The sequence below is a fragment of the Bufo gargarizans genome, chromosome 6 (genome assembly GCF_014858855.1).
Source record: "Bufo gargarizans isolate SCDJY-AF-19 chromosome 6, ASM1485885v1, whole genome shotgun sequence".
In the NCBI taxonomy this organism is placed as follows: domain Eukaryota; kingdom Metazoa; phylum Chordata; class Amphibia; order Anura; family Bufonidae; genus Bufo; species Bufo gargarizans.
In genome coordinates, this window is record NC_058085.1 from 237,791,438 (window position 1) to 237,812,282 (window position 20,845).

At 44.2% G+C, this 20,845-nt stretch overlaps 1 protein-coding gene across 1 annotated transcript in view; it reads right to left on the reverse strand.

Moving 5' to 3' along the window:
* Nucleotides 1–20,529, reverse strand: part of LOC122942102 (zinc finger protein 182-like) — a 95,320-nt gene extending 74,791 nt beyond the window's left edge. Inside the window, exons 1-3 of the mRNA XM_044299598.1 lie at nucleotides 20,510–20,529; nucleotides 6,279–6,831; nucleotides 5,622–5,727 (exon numbers count right to left, since the gene is read on the reverse strand). Of these exons, the coding sequence (XP_044155533.1) occupies nucleotides 5,622–5,690 (69 nt within the window). The 5' untranslated portion in view covers nucleotides 5,691–5,727; nucleotides 6,279–6,831; nucleotides 20,510–20,529. The remainder of the gene's footprint in view (nucleotides 1–5,621; nucleotides 5,728–6,278; nucleotides 6,832–20,509) is intronic.
* Between the last annotated feature and the right edge of the window lie 316 nt (nucleotides 20,530–20,845).

A 20,845-nucleotide genomic window follows, 5' to 3' on the forward strand; every position in this document is an offset into this window, starting at 1 on the left:
CTGTCACCCCGCCGACTACACATGGGCAAGGTGGTCAGCGACAATGGGCTCAACTTCCTGGCCACCCTGAACCTGGGCAAAATAACACATGCTCCCTGCATGGTACATGACATCACCCCAGTGATGCAACGCTTTCTAAATAAGTACACTGATTTGCGCAAGGGGCTGTCAGTGAGAGAACAGACTGCTGCTTCCCACTCTTACCCGTGACGTGCCGACTCCCTGGAATTCAACATCGTACATGCTCAAGCGTCTGTACGAGCAATGGAAAGCCGTGAATGATCAAGCAGTCTGATGATTACTCATGCTTTTAGACCCCAAAATGGGGGAATGTTTTCCTCTCGCAGAAAGGGAAATAAAATGATGTTATTATAAGCAAACACTGTGTATGCAGCTTGCTGCCGCTTAAGGCAAACAAACTCCTGCCACCAACATGTTTGAAAGAGAGCCCCCTTTAAGCCCCCACAGAGTCAACACCCCCAGGCCTACCTAAAATCTGACCAGTCTCTGGCTCATACCATGTTACCTGACCCCATGGATTTCAGGGCAGGCGACTGGAACAGAGGCTCGAACTGGCACAGCAAGCTCTTGTTCTTCCTTCTTGCCCAGCCTCCAGTGTCATCTCTGAGAAGGTTTTCAGTGCTGTGGGAGGCATGATATCATCCCATGAATAAGTCTGTCCTTGCTGGCAGTGCCCCATCTTGCCACTGTTGATGCCTGACAAACATCATGTTCTGTATGGCTGCCTGCCTGCCCCCAACATGCCACTGCTGCAACCTGCCAACCATTAAGTTCTCTATGGCTGCTGCGACCTCCATCATGCCATCGCCACCATTATGCCACTACTGCAGTCTTCCGACCATCATCTTCCCCGAGTCTGCTGTTGCCTCCATTGTTTGAAGAGGAGACTCGCACGGTGTCAGCGCTGCCTCCTCTTCACTGTTTACCTTCTAGCCGTTGCATCTGCAGTGGTGAGCAGGTGTAATTACACCCAAGCCTTCCCATTCAATTCAATAGGAAGGCTTGGGTGTAATTACACCTTGCAGCCTAGGTGGGCAAAGGGGGACACATTCCAAAGAGCACCTTTCGGAGTTCACCGGTCATTTTTTACAGATTTTGATTTCAAACTACTTCTCACGCATCTGGGCCCCTAGAAGGCCATGGCAGTATAACTACCCCACAAGTGACCCCATTTTGGAAAGAAGACACCCCAAGGTATTTTGTGATGGGCATAGTGAGTTCATGGAAGTTTTTATTTTTTGTCACAAGTTAGTGGAATATGAGACTTTGTAAGGAAAAAAACCAAAAAAAAACCCCATCATTTTCCGCTAACTTGTGACAAAAAATAAAAAGTTCTATGAACTCACTATGCCCATCAGCGAATACCTTAGGGTGTCTACTTTCCGAAATGGGGTCATTTGTGGGGTTTTTCTACTGTTTGGGCATTGCAGAACCTCAGGAATCATGACAGGTGCTCAGAAAATCAGAGCTGTTTCAAAAAGCGGAAATTCACATTTTTGTACCATAGTTTGTAAACACTATAACTTTTACCCAAACCATTATTTTTTTTTGCCCAAACATTTTTTTTTATCAAAGACATGTAGAACAATAAATTTGGTGAAAGTAAAAATGTCAGCAGCAATAAAATACCACCAAATGAAAGCTCCATTAGTGAGAAGAAAAGGAGGTAAAATTCATTTGGGTGGTAATTTGCATGACCGAGCGATAAACGGTGAAAGTAGTGTAGTGCCGAAGTGTAAAAAGTGGCCTGGTCATGAAGGGGGTTTCAGCTAGCGGGGTTGAAGTGGTTAAAAGGAGTCTGTCACCAGGATATTCACGTTAAACTAGGGACACAATCTTGTGGGGTTAGCTCAACCGATCGTAACGTTACCTTCGCGATCTGTTCCTTTATTCTGGATAAAAAGTACTTTTAGGGCATGGCTTGGCAGCTGAGCGTGATAGCCACATGATTCTGTAGCTCCTGCACAAAGCGACCGGCATAGCGTAGTTCCGCTCAAATCTTCTATCTCGGGCCTGGAAAACAGGGTCCTTCATGTGGAGACGAAGATGGGAGAATTTGCTAATTCTCACAATCAGCTTATTAACCATGAGGAACTAACAGTTGATATTAACCGCATAAAGGTGAAACTGAATGATTTAGAGGGTTGCTCGAGGCGAAATAACAACATTTTGGGGGATACCGGAGGAAATTGGGTGCTCAGATCTTACAGATTATCTGAAGACCCTTATGCAGAAACTTCTACCCTCCTGTCCTGTCCAGGACTTAATAATAGATCGAGCCCATCGGATCCCTAGACCTCGTCGCCTACCAGAGACCACACCTAGAGACACTGTAGCCTGTAGTTAAAGGTAGTTATACTGCCCTGGCAATTTAGGGGCCCATATGCGTGAGAAGTAGTTTGAAATCAAAATCTGTAAAAAATGGCTGGTGAAATCCTAAAGGTGCTCTTTGGAATGTGTGCCCCTTTGCCCACCTAGGCTGCAAAAAAGTGTCACACATCTGGTATCGCCATACTCAGGAGAAGTTGGGGAATGTGTTTTGGGGTGTCATTTTACATATACCCATGCTGGGTGAGAGAAATATCTTGGCAAAAGACAAATTTTCCAATTTTTTTATACAAAGTTGGCATTTGACCAAGATATTTATCTCACCCAGCATGGGTATATGTAAAATGACACCCCAAAACACATTGCCCAACTTCTCCTGAGTACGGCGATACAAGATGTGTGACACTTTTTTGCAGCCTAGGTGGGCAAAGGGGCACACATTCCAAAGAGCACCTTTAGGATTTCACCAGCCATTTTTTACAGATTTTGATTTCAAACTACTTCTCACGCATATGGGCCTCTAAATTGCCAGAGCAGTATAACTACCCCACAAGTGACCCCATTTTGGAAAGAAGACACCCCAAGGTATTCCTTGAGGGGCATGGCAAGTTCCTAGAATTTTAAATTTTTTGTCACAAGTTAGTGGAATATGAGACTGTGTAAGAAATAAAAATAAAAAAATATAAAATCATATTACGCTAACTTGTGACAAAAAATAAAAAATTCTAGGAACTCGCCATGCCCCTCACGGAATACCTTGGGGTGTCTTCTTTCCAAAATGGGGTCACTTGTGGGGTAGTTATACTGCCCTGGCATTCTAGGGGCCCTAATGTGTGGTAAGTAGTTTGAAATCAAAATGTGTAAAAAATGACCTGTGAAATCCTAAAGGTGCTCTTTGGAATGTGTGCCCCTTTGCCCACCTAGGCGGCAAAAAAGTGTCACACATGTGGTATCGCCGTACTCAGGAGAAGTTGGGGAATGTGTTTTGGGGTGTCATTTTACATATACCCATGCTGGGTGAGAGAAATATCTTGGCAAAAGACAACTTTTCCCATTTTTTTTATACAAAGTTGGCATTTGACCAAGATATTTATCTCACCCAGCATGGGTATATGTAAAATGACACCCCAAAACACATTGCCCAACTTCTCCTGAGTACGGTGATACCACATGTGTGACACCTTTTTGCAGCCTAGATGCGCAAAGCGGCCCAAATTCCTTTTAGGAGGGCATTTTTAGACAGTTGGATCCCAGACTTCTTCTCACGCTTTCGGGTCCCTAAAATGCCAGGGCAGTATAAATACCCCACATGTGACCCCATTTTGGAAAGAAGACACCCCAAGGTATTTAATGAGGGGCATGGCGAATTCATAGAAATTTATTTTTTTGGGCACAAGTTAGCGGAAATTGATTTATTTTTTGTATTTTCTCACAAAGTCTCCCTTTCCGCTAACTTGGGACAAAAAATTCAATCTTTCATGGACTCAATATGCCCCTCACGGAATACCTTGGGGTGTCTTCTTTTCCGAAATGGGGTCACATGTGGGGTATTTATACTGCCCTGGCATTTTAGGGGCCCTAAAGCGTGAGAAGAAGTCTGGAATATAAATGTCTAAAAAGTTTTATGCATTTGGATTCCGTGAGGGGTATGGTGAGTTCATGTGAGATTTTATTTTTTCACACAAGTTAGTGGAATATGAGACTTTGTAAGAAAAATAAAATAAAAATAAAATATCTATTTCCGTTTACTTGTGCCCAAAAAAATGTCTAAATGGAGCCTTACAGGGGGTGATCAATGACAGGGGGGAGATCAGGGAGTCTGTATGGGGTGATCACCCCTCTGTCATTGATCACCCCCCTGTAAGGCTCCATTCAGACGTCCGTATGTGTTTTGCGGATCCGATCCATGTATCCGTGGATCCGTAAAAAACATACGGACATCTGAATGGAGCCTTACAGGGGGGTGATCAATGACAGGGGGGTGATCAGGGAGTCTATATGGGTGATCACCCCCCTGTCATTGATCACCCCCCTGTAAGGCTCCATTCAGACGTCTGTATGTGTTTTGCGGATCCGATCCATGTATCCGTGGATCCGTAAAAAAACATACGGACGTCTGAATGGAGCCTTACAGGGGGGTGATCAATGACAGGGGGGTGATCAGGGAATCTATATGGGTGATCACCCCCCTGTCATTGATCACCCCCCTGTAAGGCTCCATTCAGACGTCCGTATGTGTTTTGCGGATCCGATCCATGTATCCGTGGATCCGTAAAAATCATATGGACGTCTGAATGGAGCCTTACAGGGGGGTGATCAATGACAGGGGGCGATCAGGGAGTCTATATGGGGTGATCAGGGGTTCATAAGGGGTTAATAAGTGACAGGGGGGGGTGTAGTGTAGTGGTGTTTTGTGGTACTTTACACAGCTACCTGTGTCCTCTGGTGGTCGATCCAAACAAAAGGGACCACCAGAGGACCAGGTAGCAGGTATATTAGACGCTGTTATCAAAACAGCATCTAATATACCTGTTAGGGGTTAATCTCCAGCCTGCCAGCGAACGATCGCCGCTGGCAGGCTGGAGATCCTGTCTCTTACCTTCCGTTCCTGTGAACGCGCGCGCCTGTGTGCGCGCGTTCACAGGAAGTCACGGCTCTCGCGAGATGACGCGTATATGCGTCACTCTGCACAGAGCTGCCGCCTCCGGACCGCAGATCTGCGTTAGGCGGTCCGGAGGCTGTTAAAGAGCATCTGTCAGCATGATCATCCCTAGTAAACCAGGCATACTGCCAGATAGGGTTTAGTGCTGATTGCAGCAACTCCTGTCTTGCAGCAATCTGTTATGTCCTTTTAGCGAAAGTATGACTTTTATTTTTATGCTAATGATTGGGGTTCGGAGCACCAACGGGCGGGTCCAGACCCTATCTGCACCGCTTCACCACCGCCTTACCGCTTTAGCCACTCTCTCTCTCCCACTGATTGACAGGGCCAGGCATCATTACTGTCCCTGAAATGTTGCCTATTCGTTGGCAAGAGTTCAACTGCAGAATGCGCAGTTCTGATCCCAGGAGCAGGGAAAAGCCAAATAAAGTCTACTGTGCATATCTACTACGCATACGCCAATTCTTGCTATCTGATAATAAATGATAATAATAAATTATAGTAAGATGACTATTAAATGTGTCCCCATGAGCCATAATTTGAAATGAATTGAATAGTGGAAAGTAAAAAAATAATAGGTCATTTTCTGCCCTTAGTGCGCATCACTCACCAGTGCAGATATCTGTAGGCAATTCTTTCTCCTTACCCTGCTGGGTTCCATTCGAATGTGTCTGTTCATTTATGTCTTCAACTTTTATGTCATTCACATTTGTAACCTAAATTACCACATACAGAAAAAAAGTAACTATAATTAAAAGGGTTTTTCCAGGATATTAATATTGATGACCTATCCTCAGGATCAGCAGGGGTGATGGGTGTCAAAGTAGGTGAAGTGTATAGGAAGGCACCATCCCTTTGAAGTGAATGGGACATGTTGTAATTATACCTGCTCACCGCATCAATGTTGATGGTGAGCAGGTAAACAATGAAGGTAAGGCTGCGCTCGCACAAAGTGAGGCCTTCTCTTCAACCATTTGATTGGGGGGGGGGGGGGTGCCAGGTGTTGGACCCCCCACTGATCTGATATCGATGACCCATCCTGAGGATAGGTCATCAATATTAAAATCCCGGAAACCCCTTTAAGAAAAATGAAAAGTTTAGAGACCTAAAAATGTATTTTCTAAAATTCTAACAAAATATTTGATGACAGCATACCAAGGAAAAATTTCAGTGCATCACCTTCCTAGATACTTCAAGTAGAATACAGTTTAAATTATTGGCCTGCAATTGAACACTATGATATAAGTCATTGGTCAGCTCCATCTACCTGATGAGCCTGTGGGATATTCTGATCTTCTTTTAGATAACTTTCGGAATATAGACTGATGCATCTCTCTGGTGTTTCTTCCTTACTGGATTCATCTATGGAAGACACATAAATTGTGGATGAATACATTGTTTATATGGGATGTTCCAGTGATGCATATTACCTGATAATCGTAGATCCTCTGCCTTGTTGACACAGTGCTTTGTTCTTTGGCAGGTCTGGGTCCCAAATTAAAGTGTAAATATTTTATAAGAGCCATTGCTTGAGGCTGCATTCATATGTGCAATTTTTATAAAAAAAATTCAAAATGTATTAGAAATTATAGCACAAAAATATGACGAAAAGCTAAATGTGTATACAACCTAACAAAACAAATTGCCATTTGTTAAAATTTTGATGTCAAAGACCAGAAAGGTCTCCTCTTACCCGGTGGTGTGGTGTGAGTCTGGTGATTCTGTGTAATAATGTCCTCATACTGATCCTTGTGTTCTTCTAAATACTCCCACTCCTCCATGGAGAAATAGACAGTGACATCCTGACATCTGATAGGAACCTGATACAAAGATACAAACTTAGTGAGGTAAAAAGAGAAACCATGTCAACTTTGTCAGAAGGGTATATTCTGACACTATAGATGCTTCATTAGCATATTATAAAAGTCTGTTTTTTAAGAAAACGGCAGCAGACAGGGAGTTAACAAATATACTGTTATGTACTGCTGACATTAGCACATCACTAATGTCAGTCAGCTACATAACGATTTTTCCCATGACAAAAACTCTTTAAGGACTAGGCAATTTTTTTTACAAATCTGACATGTGCCACTTTATGTGGTGATATCTTTAAAACGCTTTTACTTATCCAGGCCATTCTGAAATTGTTTTTTCGTCACATATTGTACTTTATGACAGTGGTAAACTTGAGTCAAAACATTTCATTTTTATTTATAAAAAATACCCAAATTTACCCAAAATTTTGAAAAATTAACAAATTTCCAAATTTCTATTTCTCTACTTTTATAATAGATAGTAATACCTCCAAAAATAGTTATTACTTTACATTTCCCATATGTCTACTTCATGTTTGGATCATTTTTGTGAATGCCATTTTATTTTTTGGGGACGTTAGAAGGCTTAGAAGTTTAGAAGCAAATCTTGAAATTTTTCAGAAAATTTCCAAAACCCACTTTTTAAGACCAGTTCAGGTCTAAAGTCACTTTGTGAGGCTTACATAATAATACAGATAAAAAGTTTAAAACCACTTGAAAAATGGCAAAAAAAATAATATATTTTACATTGGATCTTAACAAGGTTCCAAGTAGAGCTTCAACATGCAACAAGAAGAAATGAGAGTGAGACAAAACATTCTTTGAGCATTCAATTAATTGAAAATAACGATTAAACTGAAACAGGCTTTTTTTTGGAGGGGGCGCCATAATGGTCTGGGGTGCTTTTTCCTTCAGTGGAACAATGGAGCTTCAGGAAGTGCAGGGGCGTCAAACGGCTGCTGGCTATGTCCAGATGTTGCAGAGAGCATTCCTCATGACTGAGGGCCCTTGTCTGTGTGGTAACGACTGGGTTTTTCAACAGGACAACGCTAAAGTACACAATGCCCGCAGGACAAAGGACTTCTTCCAGGAGAATAACATCACTCTTTTGGCCCATCCTGCGTGTTCCCCTGTTCCAAATCCAATTGAGAACCTTTGGGGATGGATGGCAAGGGAAGTTTACAAAAATGGACAACAGTTCCAGACAGTAGATGGCCTTCGTGCGGCCGTGTTCACCACTTGGAGAAATGTTCCCACTCACCTCATGGAAACGCTTGCATCAAGCTTGCCGAAACAGATTTTTATTACTGATTTCATGTTTGGAAGTTGGATTTCTGTTTCGGGGGAGTTTCTTTTTTTTTTTTGGAGGTGTGGTCCTAAATGTTTAATCAGCTGAAAAACAGCCTGTTTCAGTTTATTCATTGTTTTCATTAAATTGAATGCTCAAAAAATGTTTTGTCTCACTCCCATTTCTTCTTAAAGCTCTACTTAGAACCTTGTTAAGATCCAGTCATGCTAAATATGATTTTTTGCAATTTTTCAAGTGGTATTAAACTTGACTGTAGAAACCACCCAAAAAAGACCCTATTTTAGAAACTACACCCCTCAAGTTATTCAAAACTGATTTTAGAAACTTTGTTAACACTTTAGGTATTCCACAAGAATTAATGAAAAATGGAGATGAAATTTCAGAATTTCACTTTTTTGACAGATTTTCCATTTTAATACATTTTTTCCAGTAACAAAGCAAGGGTTAACAGCCAAAAAACCCTCAATATTTATTGCCCTGATTCTGTAGTTTACAGAAATACCCCATATGTGGTCATAAAAGGCTGTACGGGCACACGGCAGGGGCGCAGAAATTAAGGAACGCCATATGGTTTTTGGAAGGCAGATATCACTGGGATAATTTTAAGCTGCCATGTCACATTTGAAGACCCCCTGATGCACCCCTAGAGTAGAAACTCCAAAAAAGTTACCTCATTTTAGAAACTACACCCCTCAAGGTATTTAAAACTTTTTTTTACAAACTTATAGAGAGCTTGCTGCGATTTTCACGCAACACACAAGTGACTCATGTACACAGCCCCATTGAAGTGAATGGGTCCGGATTCAGTGCGGGTGCAATGTGTTCACCTCACGCATTGCACCCGCGCGGAATTCTCGCCAGTGTGAAAGGGGCCTAATGATTCCATTTCATGTAAGAATATGTTTTCCAATGATAGATCAGGTTAGCATTTTAATTTCAAAAGTGACATTTTTCATTTATACATTTCTTTTTGTGGTTTGGCTCATTATTTTGTTCCACCCCTTCTCCTTTTCTCTTTGGAGTAAATGGCATACACCTGCTATAGAGGATTTATACGGAGTCCACACACCATTCCCTTAAGTCCTACCAGCAGCACAGATGGGGTTAACCACCCCCCCCATGGACTGGTAGGACCAGCGGAATGTTTAATGAGCCCATGCATAATAACCCAATTAACCAATTAAGTATCTCCTTAAAAGGAGGGAGTCAACCCCCAGCCCATTGTGTTTTTTTTCTGTCCTCCCGAACAGGTGGAGTGGTCTTTACATCCGGAGATATTCAAGCAGATAATCCTCAAGTAGGGTATGCCAGAGGTGGATCTCATGGCAACAAGGTTCAATGCCAAGGTTGAGAGGTTTTGCTCCCTTTACAGGGAGGACAACCCCCTGGCGATAGAAGCTCTGTCAATATCCTGGAGGTTCAGGCTGGCTTACGTCTTCCCTCTGTTTTCCATGATTCCGAGGGTATTGATGAAAATCTGTCAGGATCAGGCCTTGGTTATTGCCATCATACCATTTTGGCCGAAGAGATCCTGGTTTACCCAGCTCACCCAGATGAGTTGAGGACAATATTGGAGGCTCCCCCCGCAGCAAACCCTGGTGTCGTGGGACACTCACCTCTGCTCAGATTCAACCTGACAGCCTGGAGGTTGATCAGTCCCTTCCAGGAGTAGAAGGGTTTCAGACTCGGTCCTGAGAATGCTGTCTTATTCTAGAGCGGACTCTACCAAGATAGCCTACTGTCGTATTATGAGGATATTCTCATCCTGGTGTACCTCAAAGGAGGTGGCGTCTGCAGATCCGCCCCTCTCTGCTATCCTTCAGTTCCTGCAAGACGGCCTTGATAGAGGCCTTGCCCCTTCTACTCTGAGGGTTCAAGTTTCAGCTATCTCAGCTTTCCCCAACAGGTCTTTTTCTCAGGACCCGCTCACCAAATGGTTCCTTAAAGGAGCTGAAAGATTAAAGCCTACAGTACTGAGACCCATTCCTTAATGGGATTTATCAGTAGTTCTCAGGGGGTTAGCATCTCCCCCCTTTGAACCGTTAGAGGAGGTGGATTTCAAGTTCATTACTTGGAAGCTTGTGTTTCTCCTTGCAGCGACTTCGACCAAGAGGGCCTCTGAGCTTCAAGCTCTCTCAGCACATGAGCCCTATACTATCTTCTTACATGACCGGGTCCTTCTTAGATTCCTCCCGTATTTTAGGCCCAAAGTTCCTTCCTTCCAGAACATCAACCGGGTGATATCCCTCCCGGTTCTATCAACATCTTCCACCTCCTTTGAGGAACCTGCTAGACATCCTCTGGACGTCTCAAGATGTCTCCGGGTCTATATGGATAGATCAAAGGAGTTCAGGAAAGATGAAAATCTTCTAATCCGGTTTGCCGGTAAGTTTAAAGGGCTTCTGTCACCCCCCAAACAGCAATTTTCAGTATTGGATTTAATATAATTGCTAATGTACGCAGAGTCCATATATACCCCTCTTACCTCTGGCTGTGCTTTAAATTCTTTAAAAATAGTACTTGTGATATGCAAATGTCTTCACTACCAGCAAGTTGGGCGGTTACTTGCTGTTAGCCGCCGCATCCTCCATCTAAAAAAAGCCCCCTCCTCCACTTGATTGACAGGGCCAGCGAGCGCTCTCCTCCTCCCGCTGGCCCTGTCTGCAGCGGAAATCCCACGCCTGCGCCGTACCGGTCCTCATTCGGCGCAGGCACTCTGAGAGAAGGACGCTCGCTTGGCTGCTCCTAAACAGGAGTAACGGAGATTCTGTCCCCACACATGTATGTATTGATTTGATTTTATGATCTGTGCTGGATCTCTCTACATATGTTAAATGGTCCAGACTCTGGATTTTCGTGTTTTGTCAGTGGAGTCCTCTCAGTCTTCACTGCCCCTACCTAGTGGGACGCCTCCCTTTTTCCTAAGAAGTAGTAAGAAAACCTCACCACGCCCTACGGACTGTCAAGACAGTCTCCCTGTTGTCGACTGTGTGAAAGCAGTCAGCACTTGTACTGGCCTAAGGAGGGGGTGGAGGCTTCAGACCCCAGGCATAGCTGTGTTGGTGGTGGTAGTAGTGACATCGTAGTAGTGGTATCCGTAGCTGCAGTACTGACGTTGGTGGCAGCAACAGTGGCAGTCAGGGTAGAGTAGTGGAGGGGGACTGCTGATGCTGTGGGCAGGTTAGGCCCAAAACGTGTCAGAGATAAGCTGACCTCAGCTACATCTACCTCTGCAGTGTGAGTATTTTCTGTCTTCCATTTTTTCTCAAAGCTGCTGGGAAACAAAAGTATTGCCTTGTGCAAACTGTGCAAGAGCAAAATAAGATGTGGGCAGGCAAACAGAAACGTAGCCATTAAAGCTCTATCGAACCACATGAAGCAGCTTTACCCAATCCCATGGGCAGAAGTGGTAGCCAGCTACCAGAACAGGTGTTCCTTCATACTCCCGGTCCCCCTTGCGGTAGCCAAGCCACATCTATGGGCAGTACAGTGTCTTTTACATCGTCATCATCCCTTTCCCCTTCTCCCGTTCAGACTCTTCCTTTGCTCCATTGTCAGCCATCGATAATGGAATACGTGGCCAGGAAACAACTTTGCATGCCAAGCAATCAGATGGTGCGCAAGCTTAATTGCCACCTGGCCACCTGCAGTTGCTTATATACCATTTAGTCGAGTCTGGCTTGTACTCTCACGTGGTGCAGAACATGGGCTGCTCCCTGCGATTCTTACTGTGCGGCAAGGTTCATGCCATCATAGACACCTGAAGCAGCTCGTACAGGCAGGGACAGTACATGTCTTTCATGGCCCACTGGGTCAATGTTTTTTCTGGCAGCGACGAGGCAACACCCCAGCAAGACGGTCAGGTCCTTTTGAGCCCCAAATGATTGTGTTGGCCTGACTCCCACACCATGCACTTCTCTGGCTCCTCCTCCATGGATACAGGTTTGTTCCCAACTGCAGCAGGGTACAGGGTCGCTCGCACTACCCCTTCTCCCTATCACATGTGTCACGCCATGTTGGAGCTGATCGGCCTGGGTGAAAGTAGCCACACTGGTGAGTGGTTGCTAAAATACATCAAGCAGCAAACATCCCACTAGCTGTCACCCCGCCGACTACACATGGGCAAGGTGGTCAGCGACAATGGGCTCAACTTCCTGGCCACCCTGAACCTGGGCAAAATAACACATGCTCCCTGCATGGTACATGACATCACCCCAGTGATGCAACGCTTTCTAAATAAGTACACTGATTTGCGCAAGGGGCTGTCAGTGAGAGAACAGACTGCTGCTTCCCAGTCTTACCCGTGACGTGCCGACTCCCTGGAATTCAACATCGTACATGCTCAAGCGTCTGTACGAGCAATGGAAAGCCGTGAATGATCAAGCAGTCTGATGATTACTCATGCTTTTAGACCCCAAAATGGGGGAATGTTTTCCTCTCGCAGAAAGGGAAATAAAATGATGTTATTATAAGCAAACACTGTGTATGCAGCTTGCTGCCGCTTAAGGCAAACAAACTCCTGCCACCAACATGTTTGAAAGAGAGCCCCCTTTAAGCCCCCACAGAGTCAACACCCCCAGGCCTACCTAAAATCTGACCAGTCTCTGGCTCATACCATGTTACCTGACCCCATGGATTTCAGGGCAGGCGACTGGAACAGAGGCTCGAACTGGCACAGCAAGCTCTTGTTCTTCCTTCTTGCCCAGCCTCCAGTGTCATCTCTGAGAAGGTTTTCAGTGCTGTGGGAGGCATGATATCATCCCATGAATAAGTCTGTCCTTGCTGGCAGTGCCCCATCTTGCCACTGTTGATGCCTGACAAACATCATGTTCTGTATGGCTGCCTGCCTGCCCCCAACATGCCACTGCTGCAACCTGCCAACCATTAAGTTCTCTATGGCTGCTGCGACCTCCATCATGCCATCGCCACCATTATGCCACTACTGCAGTCTTCCGACCATCATCTTCCCCGAGTCTGCTGTTGCCTCCATTATGCGACTGCTGCGACCTGCCAACCATCATGTTCTCTACAGCTGCTGCTGCCTCCATCCTGCCATCATGTTCTGTAATGATTAAATGGCCAAAGAGAAAAGGGGAGAAGGCGCTCATAGGTGGTGGTTGACAAGAAATTTAGTTATTTGTTCCTAGCCAGGGTGAGTGGTTGCTACACTACAGTTCTGGTGGAGGTAAAATCGTGGGGTGATGTGGGTTGGTGCAGCCGATTGACGTCCAAGTTGACCATGGGTGGGAGCCAAGCCGCCACTTTGGTGCGAATTGTGGTGTATGGGGAGGGAACCCAGTGTAGACGAGCCCTCTCCCCATACACCATCATGTTCTGTAAGGCTGCTGCTGCTACACTCCATCATGCCACCGCCGTCATCATGCAACTGGCGGTGATGGCAGATGTAGGCAGCTGCGGCCTACCGACCAACATGTACCATATGGATGCTGCTGCCGCTGCCTCAGCTACTGCTGCTCCTACTGCTACCACTATTAATGCAAAGTATCTGCCTGCTACTACTATTGCTATTATTATACTATTTTACTATATATTACTGCTACTACCCATATACAGCCGTTCTTCTGCCTTGTATGTTCCATGCTATGCTGCCGCTACTATTGCAACCACATTTCACTATATATACCCTTTCCACATCCACACTGCACTGCTGCTACTCCTAATTAAATTAGCTACTTTTTCTTTTGACAATCAACACTTGTGTGTGTCTTAGGGTACTTCCACACTTGCGTTAAAGATTTCCAGTATTGAGTTCCATCCTAGGGGCTCAATACTGGAAAAAAAAACGCTTCAGTTTTATCCTAATGCATTCTGAATGGAGAGCAATCCATTCAGTATGCATCAGGATGTCTTAAGTTCAGTCACTCTTACGGTATTTGGCCGGAGAAAATACTGCACCATGCTGCTGTATTTCCTCCAGCCAAAATTCCGGAACACTTGATGGAATTCTAGCTGGTCAGCTAAGACCTGTGCTAGGTTGCTAATATAGCTTGTGTGTTTACACAGCTAGACCTGCCAATAACCATAATACAGTTCATACGTTTGTGTGTTAAAGACAAACGCAGAGCTATTTACAGTGTCTTCATGTTTGGATGTCATAAAACTGTTATATATTGTGTTCACAGAAGCAGAAAAGATAATAGGCCTTTAAGATTCATTATATAATGTAAGGTAAGCTCAATGACACAGCAGAAACAACAGAAAGCATAGAGTTAAACTGTTGTTGCTGGGCAGGAGTCTTGACCAATAACAGCCAGCCTCACACACAGCCTGTATGGGAAATTCCCCTAGCAGGAGTAGAGACATTCACTATACTAAGAGCTGTGTTTTATGGAAGCAGAGAGGCCAAAATAGGTATTTAAAACAGTTATATAATGTTCCTACTGTTAATATAGTGATTAGAACTGTATACTAAACTGGTTATATGTATGTTTACTTACAGTTCTACAATACAAACAAATTACTGAGAAATACAATCATACAATCCAAACAAATTACATACAAATGCGAACTGCTCATACCAGATCATAAGCAATTGTATAGAGCAAACTGCAAACCAAGTAGAGCAAGTGAACTATTGATTAACCTCAGCTATACCTCTCAGAAATATCGTAAAGTGCTTAAAGAGTTTCAGTCATCACAAAAATGCTGCAGCACCTAGAGGCTCCATCCTCTCACTCTCACCTTTTGGCACGCCCTTGTAAAGGTGATTGACATCCTCGGTCTCCTCCGTGCCCTGCAAATCCTGCGCCGTACATTTTAGCATTAGGCGCAGGCGCAGTAAGTGAAGGACGGCAGCAGGCTTTATAGAGCAGGTTGTTACGGACATGACAATACCACATATGACTACTTTTTTGGGTTGTTTGTTTCAGTTTTACATAATAAAGCATTTTTGAAAAAAAAGATTTTTTTGTGTCTCCATATTCTGAAAGCCATTGTTTTTTTTTAATCTTTGGGCGACTGTCTTATGTAGGGTCTCATTTTTCGCGAGATGATATGATGGTTTTATTGGCACAATTTTGGAGTGTGTATGACTTTTTGATCGCTTGGTATTACACTTTCTGTGGTGTAAGGTGACCAAAAAAATAGCTTTTTTGACACCATTTTTTTTTTTTACGGTGTTCACCAGAGGGGTTAGGTCATGTGATATTTTTATACAGCAGGTGATTACGGATGCGGCAATACCTAATATGTATACTTTTTTTTTTTTTTTTTATAAAAGTTTTACACAATAACAGCATTTTTGAAACAAAGACATGTTTTAGTGTCTCCATATTCTGAGAGCCATATTTTGCAATTTTTTTTTGCTGATTGTCTTAGGTAGAGTCTCATTTTTTGCGGGTTGAGGTGACGGTTAGATTGGTACTATTTTGGGGGGCATACGCCCTTTTGATCGCTTGGTGTTGCACTTTTAGTGATAAGAAGTGACAAAAAAATGGTTTTGTTTTACCTTTTTTGACAGTGTTCACCTGAGAGGTTACCGTAGGTCATGTTATATTTTCATAGTGTCGGTCTATACGGATGCGGCAATACGTAATATGTCTACTATTTTTTACAATTTAATTTTTTACATTTTATTGGAAAAAGGACACTTTTTTACTTGAAACTTTTTTAAATAAAATTTTATGATAAAAAAATTTAACTTTTTTTCCCACTTTATTTTACTTTTTATATTTGTCCCACTGTGGGACTTTATCTTTTCAGGGTTTGATTCCTGTTTCAATTCAGTACAATACATTCAGACGCTGACAGTTGCCTAGGAGACCCAGCGCTCAGGCTGGATCTCCTAGGCTTCCATAGGCTGGCAGCTCTGATGCCAGCACAGCGCAGGAGGGGGGGGGGGCGATAGAGTTAGAGCCCCAATGTCACAGCTGTAAGTGAGCAACAAGAGCCTACACAGTGAAAAGCAACTGACCGGGCCCAAACTAGGGAGGATAAAGGGTGACCCCTGTCAGACCCTAAAAGCTCTCCCTAAGCTGCTCAGCCTATGCGAACACCCCAATGGTGGATGATCGCATATCCTCGTACCTCGACTATATAACACCTGAACACCCTACAATAGTGAGGGGACACGACCACTGGCTCCCTACACTAGACACGGAGGGAGTCAGGGTCACCTGGGATCCAGCAAACAGAAAATCACAAATGAATGTACACTTAACTGAAGGAGCTGCAGCTGCAGTGAAAACAGATCCAAAGTCAGCAGACAATATCCGAAGTACTTGCTTCAGCAGAACACAGATCCAGTGAAAAGATATCACACAGGTGAAGATACTCAAGAGAGAGATACAGCTCAAATGAAAAGTATAATCCGCACCTCTACAAAGGAGCTACCTCCCGGTGAGGAGGTAGCTCCTGAACACCGCTCTCGGAAAACACGTCTGAGAAATCAGAGAGAAATGATGGCACTGTTTTAGTAGACACCTCTGCAAAAATCGCTGTGAGACAATTCTCTTTACAAAACTCACTCCACTCATTTATTTGCCTTCCTTGCCAATCAATAGTGGGGTTATGTCTAGTGAGCCAGGGTAACCCCAAAACTAGAGGAGAAGGCAATCCGTTAAGGACAAAACAAGATTTATCCTCCACATGAGTGTCACCTACCGCTAACCGGATATTGTGAACAATGCCCTTTAGGGATCTCTGTGAGAGTGGAGCAGAGTCAATAGCAAAAACAGGTATATCCTTTTCTAATGTGCAAACCTGAAAACCATGCATGGCTACAAATTGAGTATCAATAAGATTGACGGCCGCTCCACTATCAACAAAAATTTCACAAGAAATGACTTTGCTCCCTAGCGCTACCCTGGCAGAAAGAAGAAAACGGGAACTGCAGGTCAGAGGAAAAGCATCAATTCCTACATCAACTTTGCCCAAAGTAGAAGATGAAGCAGAGTTTGATGATTTACCTTTTGAGGTTTTCCTTATTATAACTCTTTGTACAGTTCAAGAATTTCCTAGACGGACAAACATTTGCCAAATGACCTATGCCCCCACAACAAAAACACACCATTCTCTAAGGACTAAATCCTCCTTTATCAGGGGCAAGTCGACCTAGCTGCACGGGCTCCTCCACAGAGGGAACCGAGAGAGGATGAGGCCCCTGCACACTGAATGAGTCCGCACCACTGCCCCAAGACTGAAAATGACTGGACAGAGAGGTCTCGTTTCTTTCTCTTAGACGCCTGTCAAGGCGTACCGCCAATGACATGGCAGACTCTAAGGACGTTGGTCTCTCATGGAAAGCAAACGCATCTTTCAATCTCTCTGAGAGACCATGAGAGAACTGACTCCGGAGTGCAGCATCATTCCAACCTGAATCAGCTGCCCATGTCCGAAATTCAGAACAATAAAGCTCCGCAGACAGTTTGTTCTGGCACAAAAAACGTAAGTTAGATTCGGCCAGAGCAACACGATCCGGGTCATCATATATCTGCCCCAGGGCCACAAAAAATCTTTCCACGGATCGAAGGGAGGGATCCCCCGATGGCAACGAAAAAGCCCAAGTCTGAGCACTACCCCTGAGCAGGGAGATGACAATCCTCACCCTCTGTTCCTCATTACCAGAGGAATGGGGACACAAGCAAAAATGGAGTTTGCATGCCTCTCTGAAACAAACAAAATTCTCACTGCCCCCGGAGAACGTTTCCGGAAGTGAGACCTTTGGCTCGCAACAGACTCCATGGGCCGGAGCAGAGCCCAATGCTTGAAGCTGAGTCATAGATTGACGGAGATCCGCTACCTCCAAAGAAAGACCCTGCATGCGGTCAACCAGGTCAGAAAGCGGATCCATGTCAAAAAAGGACGGTTTGGCGGATTATAATGTCACGGCTGTAAGTGAGCAACAAGAGCCTACACAGTGAAAAGCAACTGACCGGGCCCCAACTAGGGAGGATAAAGGGTGACTCCTGTCAGACCCTAAAAGCTCTCCCTAAGCTGCTCAGCCTATGCAGACACCCCAATGGTGGATGATCGCATATCCTCGTACCTCGACTATATAACACCTGAACACCCTACAATAGTGAGGGGACACGACCACCGGCTCCCTACACTAGACACGGAGGGAGTCAGGGTCACCTGGGATCCAGCAAACAGAAAATCACAAATGAATGTACACTTAACTGAAGGAGCTGCAGCTGCAGTGAAAACAGATCCAAAGTCAGCAGACAATATCCGAAGTACTTGCTTCAGCAGAACACAGATCCAGTGAAAAGATATCACACAGGTGAAGATACTCAAGCGAGAGATACAGCTCAAATGAAAAGTATAATCCGCACCTCTACAAAGGAGGAGGGGTGATTTAAAGACAACAAAATCAAACACAGGAGGGACAGCTGGGAGGAAGGAAACAGAAAGTAAAGACCTCATCACAGGGGCGGAGAAACAGGGCAGAGGGAACTCCTCCAAGCTCTAGTAGTGACATCATCACAGGGGTGGAGAAACAGATCTGTGAGAACGTCTCAAAGCTCTGGTAGTGACACCCCTCCCTCTGTATACCCTGCACGTGCCGCGGTCAGGTATGACCGCCGTATGTGAAAGGGTTAATACGCTGGCATCAACGCACACACCAATCCCGGCGGATGCAGCAGGGGATCGGCTATCAGTAACATCCGGGCCTGTGCTGCGGATCGGGCGGGTGTAGCTCCTGCACCCGATCCCATGACTTACATGCACGTGAGGATGCGGCAAGGAGCCGCATTCGCTCATGTACATGTACGTGATAATGCGGGAAGAGGTTAAAGAGAACCTTTCACCAAATTTTATTCATTGAGATAAGTACCTGTACTTGCGGAGTACACCCCACTGATGCTGCTACCCTGCATGTTTTGTTAAAATAGCGCTCCTACACCGCACTGTGCCCCCCGGTATTTTCCCCGCTCAGGAGCAATGGGGAGGAGACGCAGTCTTTTCTGTGGGCGTCTCCTTCTTCCCTGGCTGTGACGCTCTCCTATGCGATTGGACAGGGCTACAGCCAGGGGAGAAGGAGACGCCCACAGAGAAAGACTGCGTTTCCTCCCCATTGCTCCGATGCTCAGTATTTGCATACTAAGCAGGGAAAATACCGGGGGGCACAGCGCGGTGTAGGAGCGCCATTTTAACAAATCAGGCAGGGTGGCAGCATCAGCGGGGGGTAACCCGCAAGTTCAGGTACTTATCTCAATAATAAAATCCGGTGAAAGGTCCTCTTTAACTACTTCGAAAATTGCTGATAATTGAATATATCTAAGCAAGCTTAAATTATCATTACCTAAATTACCTAATAAATCTACCCCAGACTTTAATTCCCCTTCCTTATATACCTTTTTAGATCCAATACTTAGCCTCCCCTACAAAAGTACTATCCTGCAGTGTTTTATTAAAGCAAAAAGGAGTAAAACGTGTAATACCCTCCAAACCCAAGTATCACTTCATCATAGACCAAATCACCACTAAAATTTTCACCATAGGTATCCTATATACCTCTTTGTTATGTAGTTGTTCTGATTTAAGCAATGCAAACATATTAGGCAAACAACCTTCACTATTACCCATCAAGTATTGTAAGAAATCCACCTGTTCCCATTTCATTATCAGTGCGATATTAAATGCTAAATAATAAAGCTTCATATCCGGTACCTCCAAACCTCCTTGATCATAGGCCCTAGTAAATCAGTTTTTTCCTGACTCTCTTGCCCACCCATAGCAAAGCATTAAATAATTTCTCCATTTCTATAAAGATGGGTTCACCCAAGAAGATGGGACAATTCCTAATGATATATAATATTTGGGGTAGTAAAAACATTTTAATCCTGTCTGCTTTGTTTATGGGGAGTTTGTTCCATATCCTAATCCTTTCTTTAATCTTCCGAAACAACGGCAAAAGATTAGGATCTGTAAATCTACTGGGGTCCTTTGTTATTTCTAATCCCAAATATCTAAAGCTATCATGGGGGTCCAGCATTATTAATTGTTTATCTGTTACCTCCACCTTCTCACTCAGCGGGAGAAAAATGTATTTATTCCAATTTATGACAATTTATGACAATACCCGAAAGAATACAAAACTCACTCATTATTGTCATAACATGATCAAAGTCTTTGTTAGTATCCCTCAAAAAGAAAAGAATTTTAGCTGCTACTGGTTCAACAGCAAAGAGTAAGGGGGAGCGAGGAGCAAAGTGCATGTTTAACCACTACTTCATTTAAACTAAGGAGTAAAAGAGGCCTGGGACTCTTGTTCTAGTGATTTGTGGGGGGTCTCAGTGATCAGACATTTATCACAGTCCATTGTGAGAAACCCCTTTTTAACTACATCTGCACACTAGGCTACAGTCTTCATCCAGAAACCTCCCTACCAGCAATCCCAGCAGCGCTCACCTTTCCAGTCAGCAGCTCAGTGATCTTGTTGGCGAGTTGTAGGATCTTCTGCACTTTGCTTTTCTCATTCGTAAGTGATTGGGGAGGAGACATCATGATAGAATCCTGGTTCCTGCTCCATTTTTCACCTTCCTCAGTCATCTTCACTACTATATAATCCTGTGCATGGAGAAGACAATGATAGCACTTTATTCATTCCCTTCACCTCTCCAGTCATGTCCTTGCTTTATTAAAGAACCACTCCCATTGGTTTTTTTTCAGACTTTGAGGCATTTTAAATAGATATTAAACCTCCCTTACTAATAAAATTAAGTTTTTAGATGCTTAGTTTATATA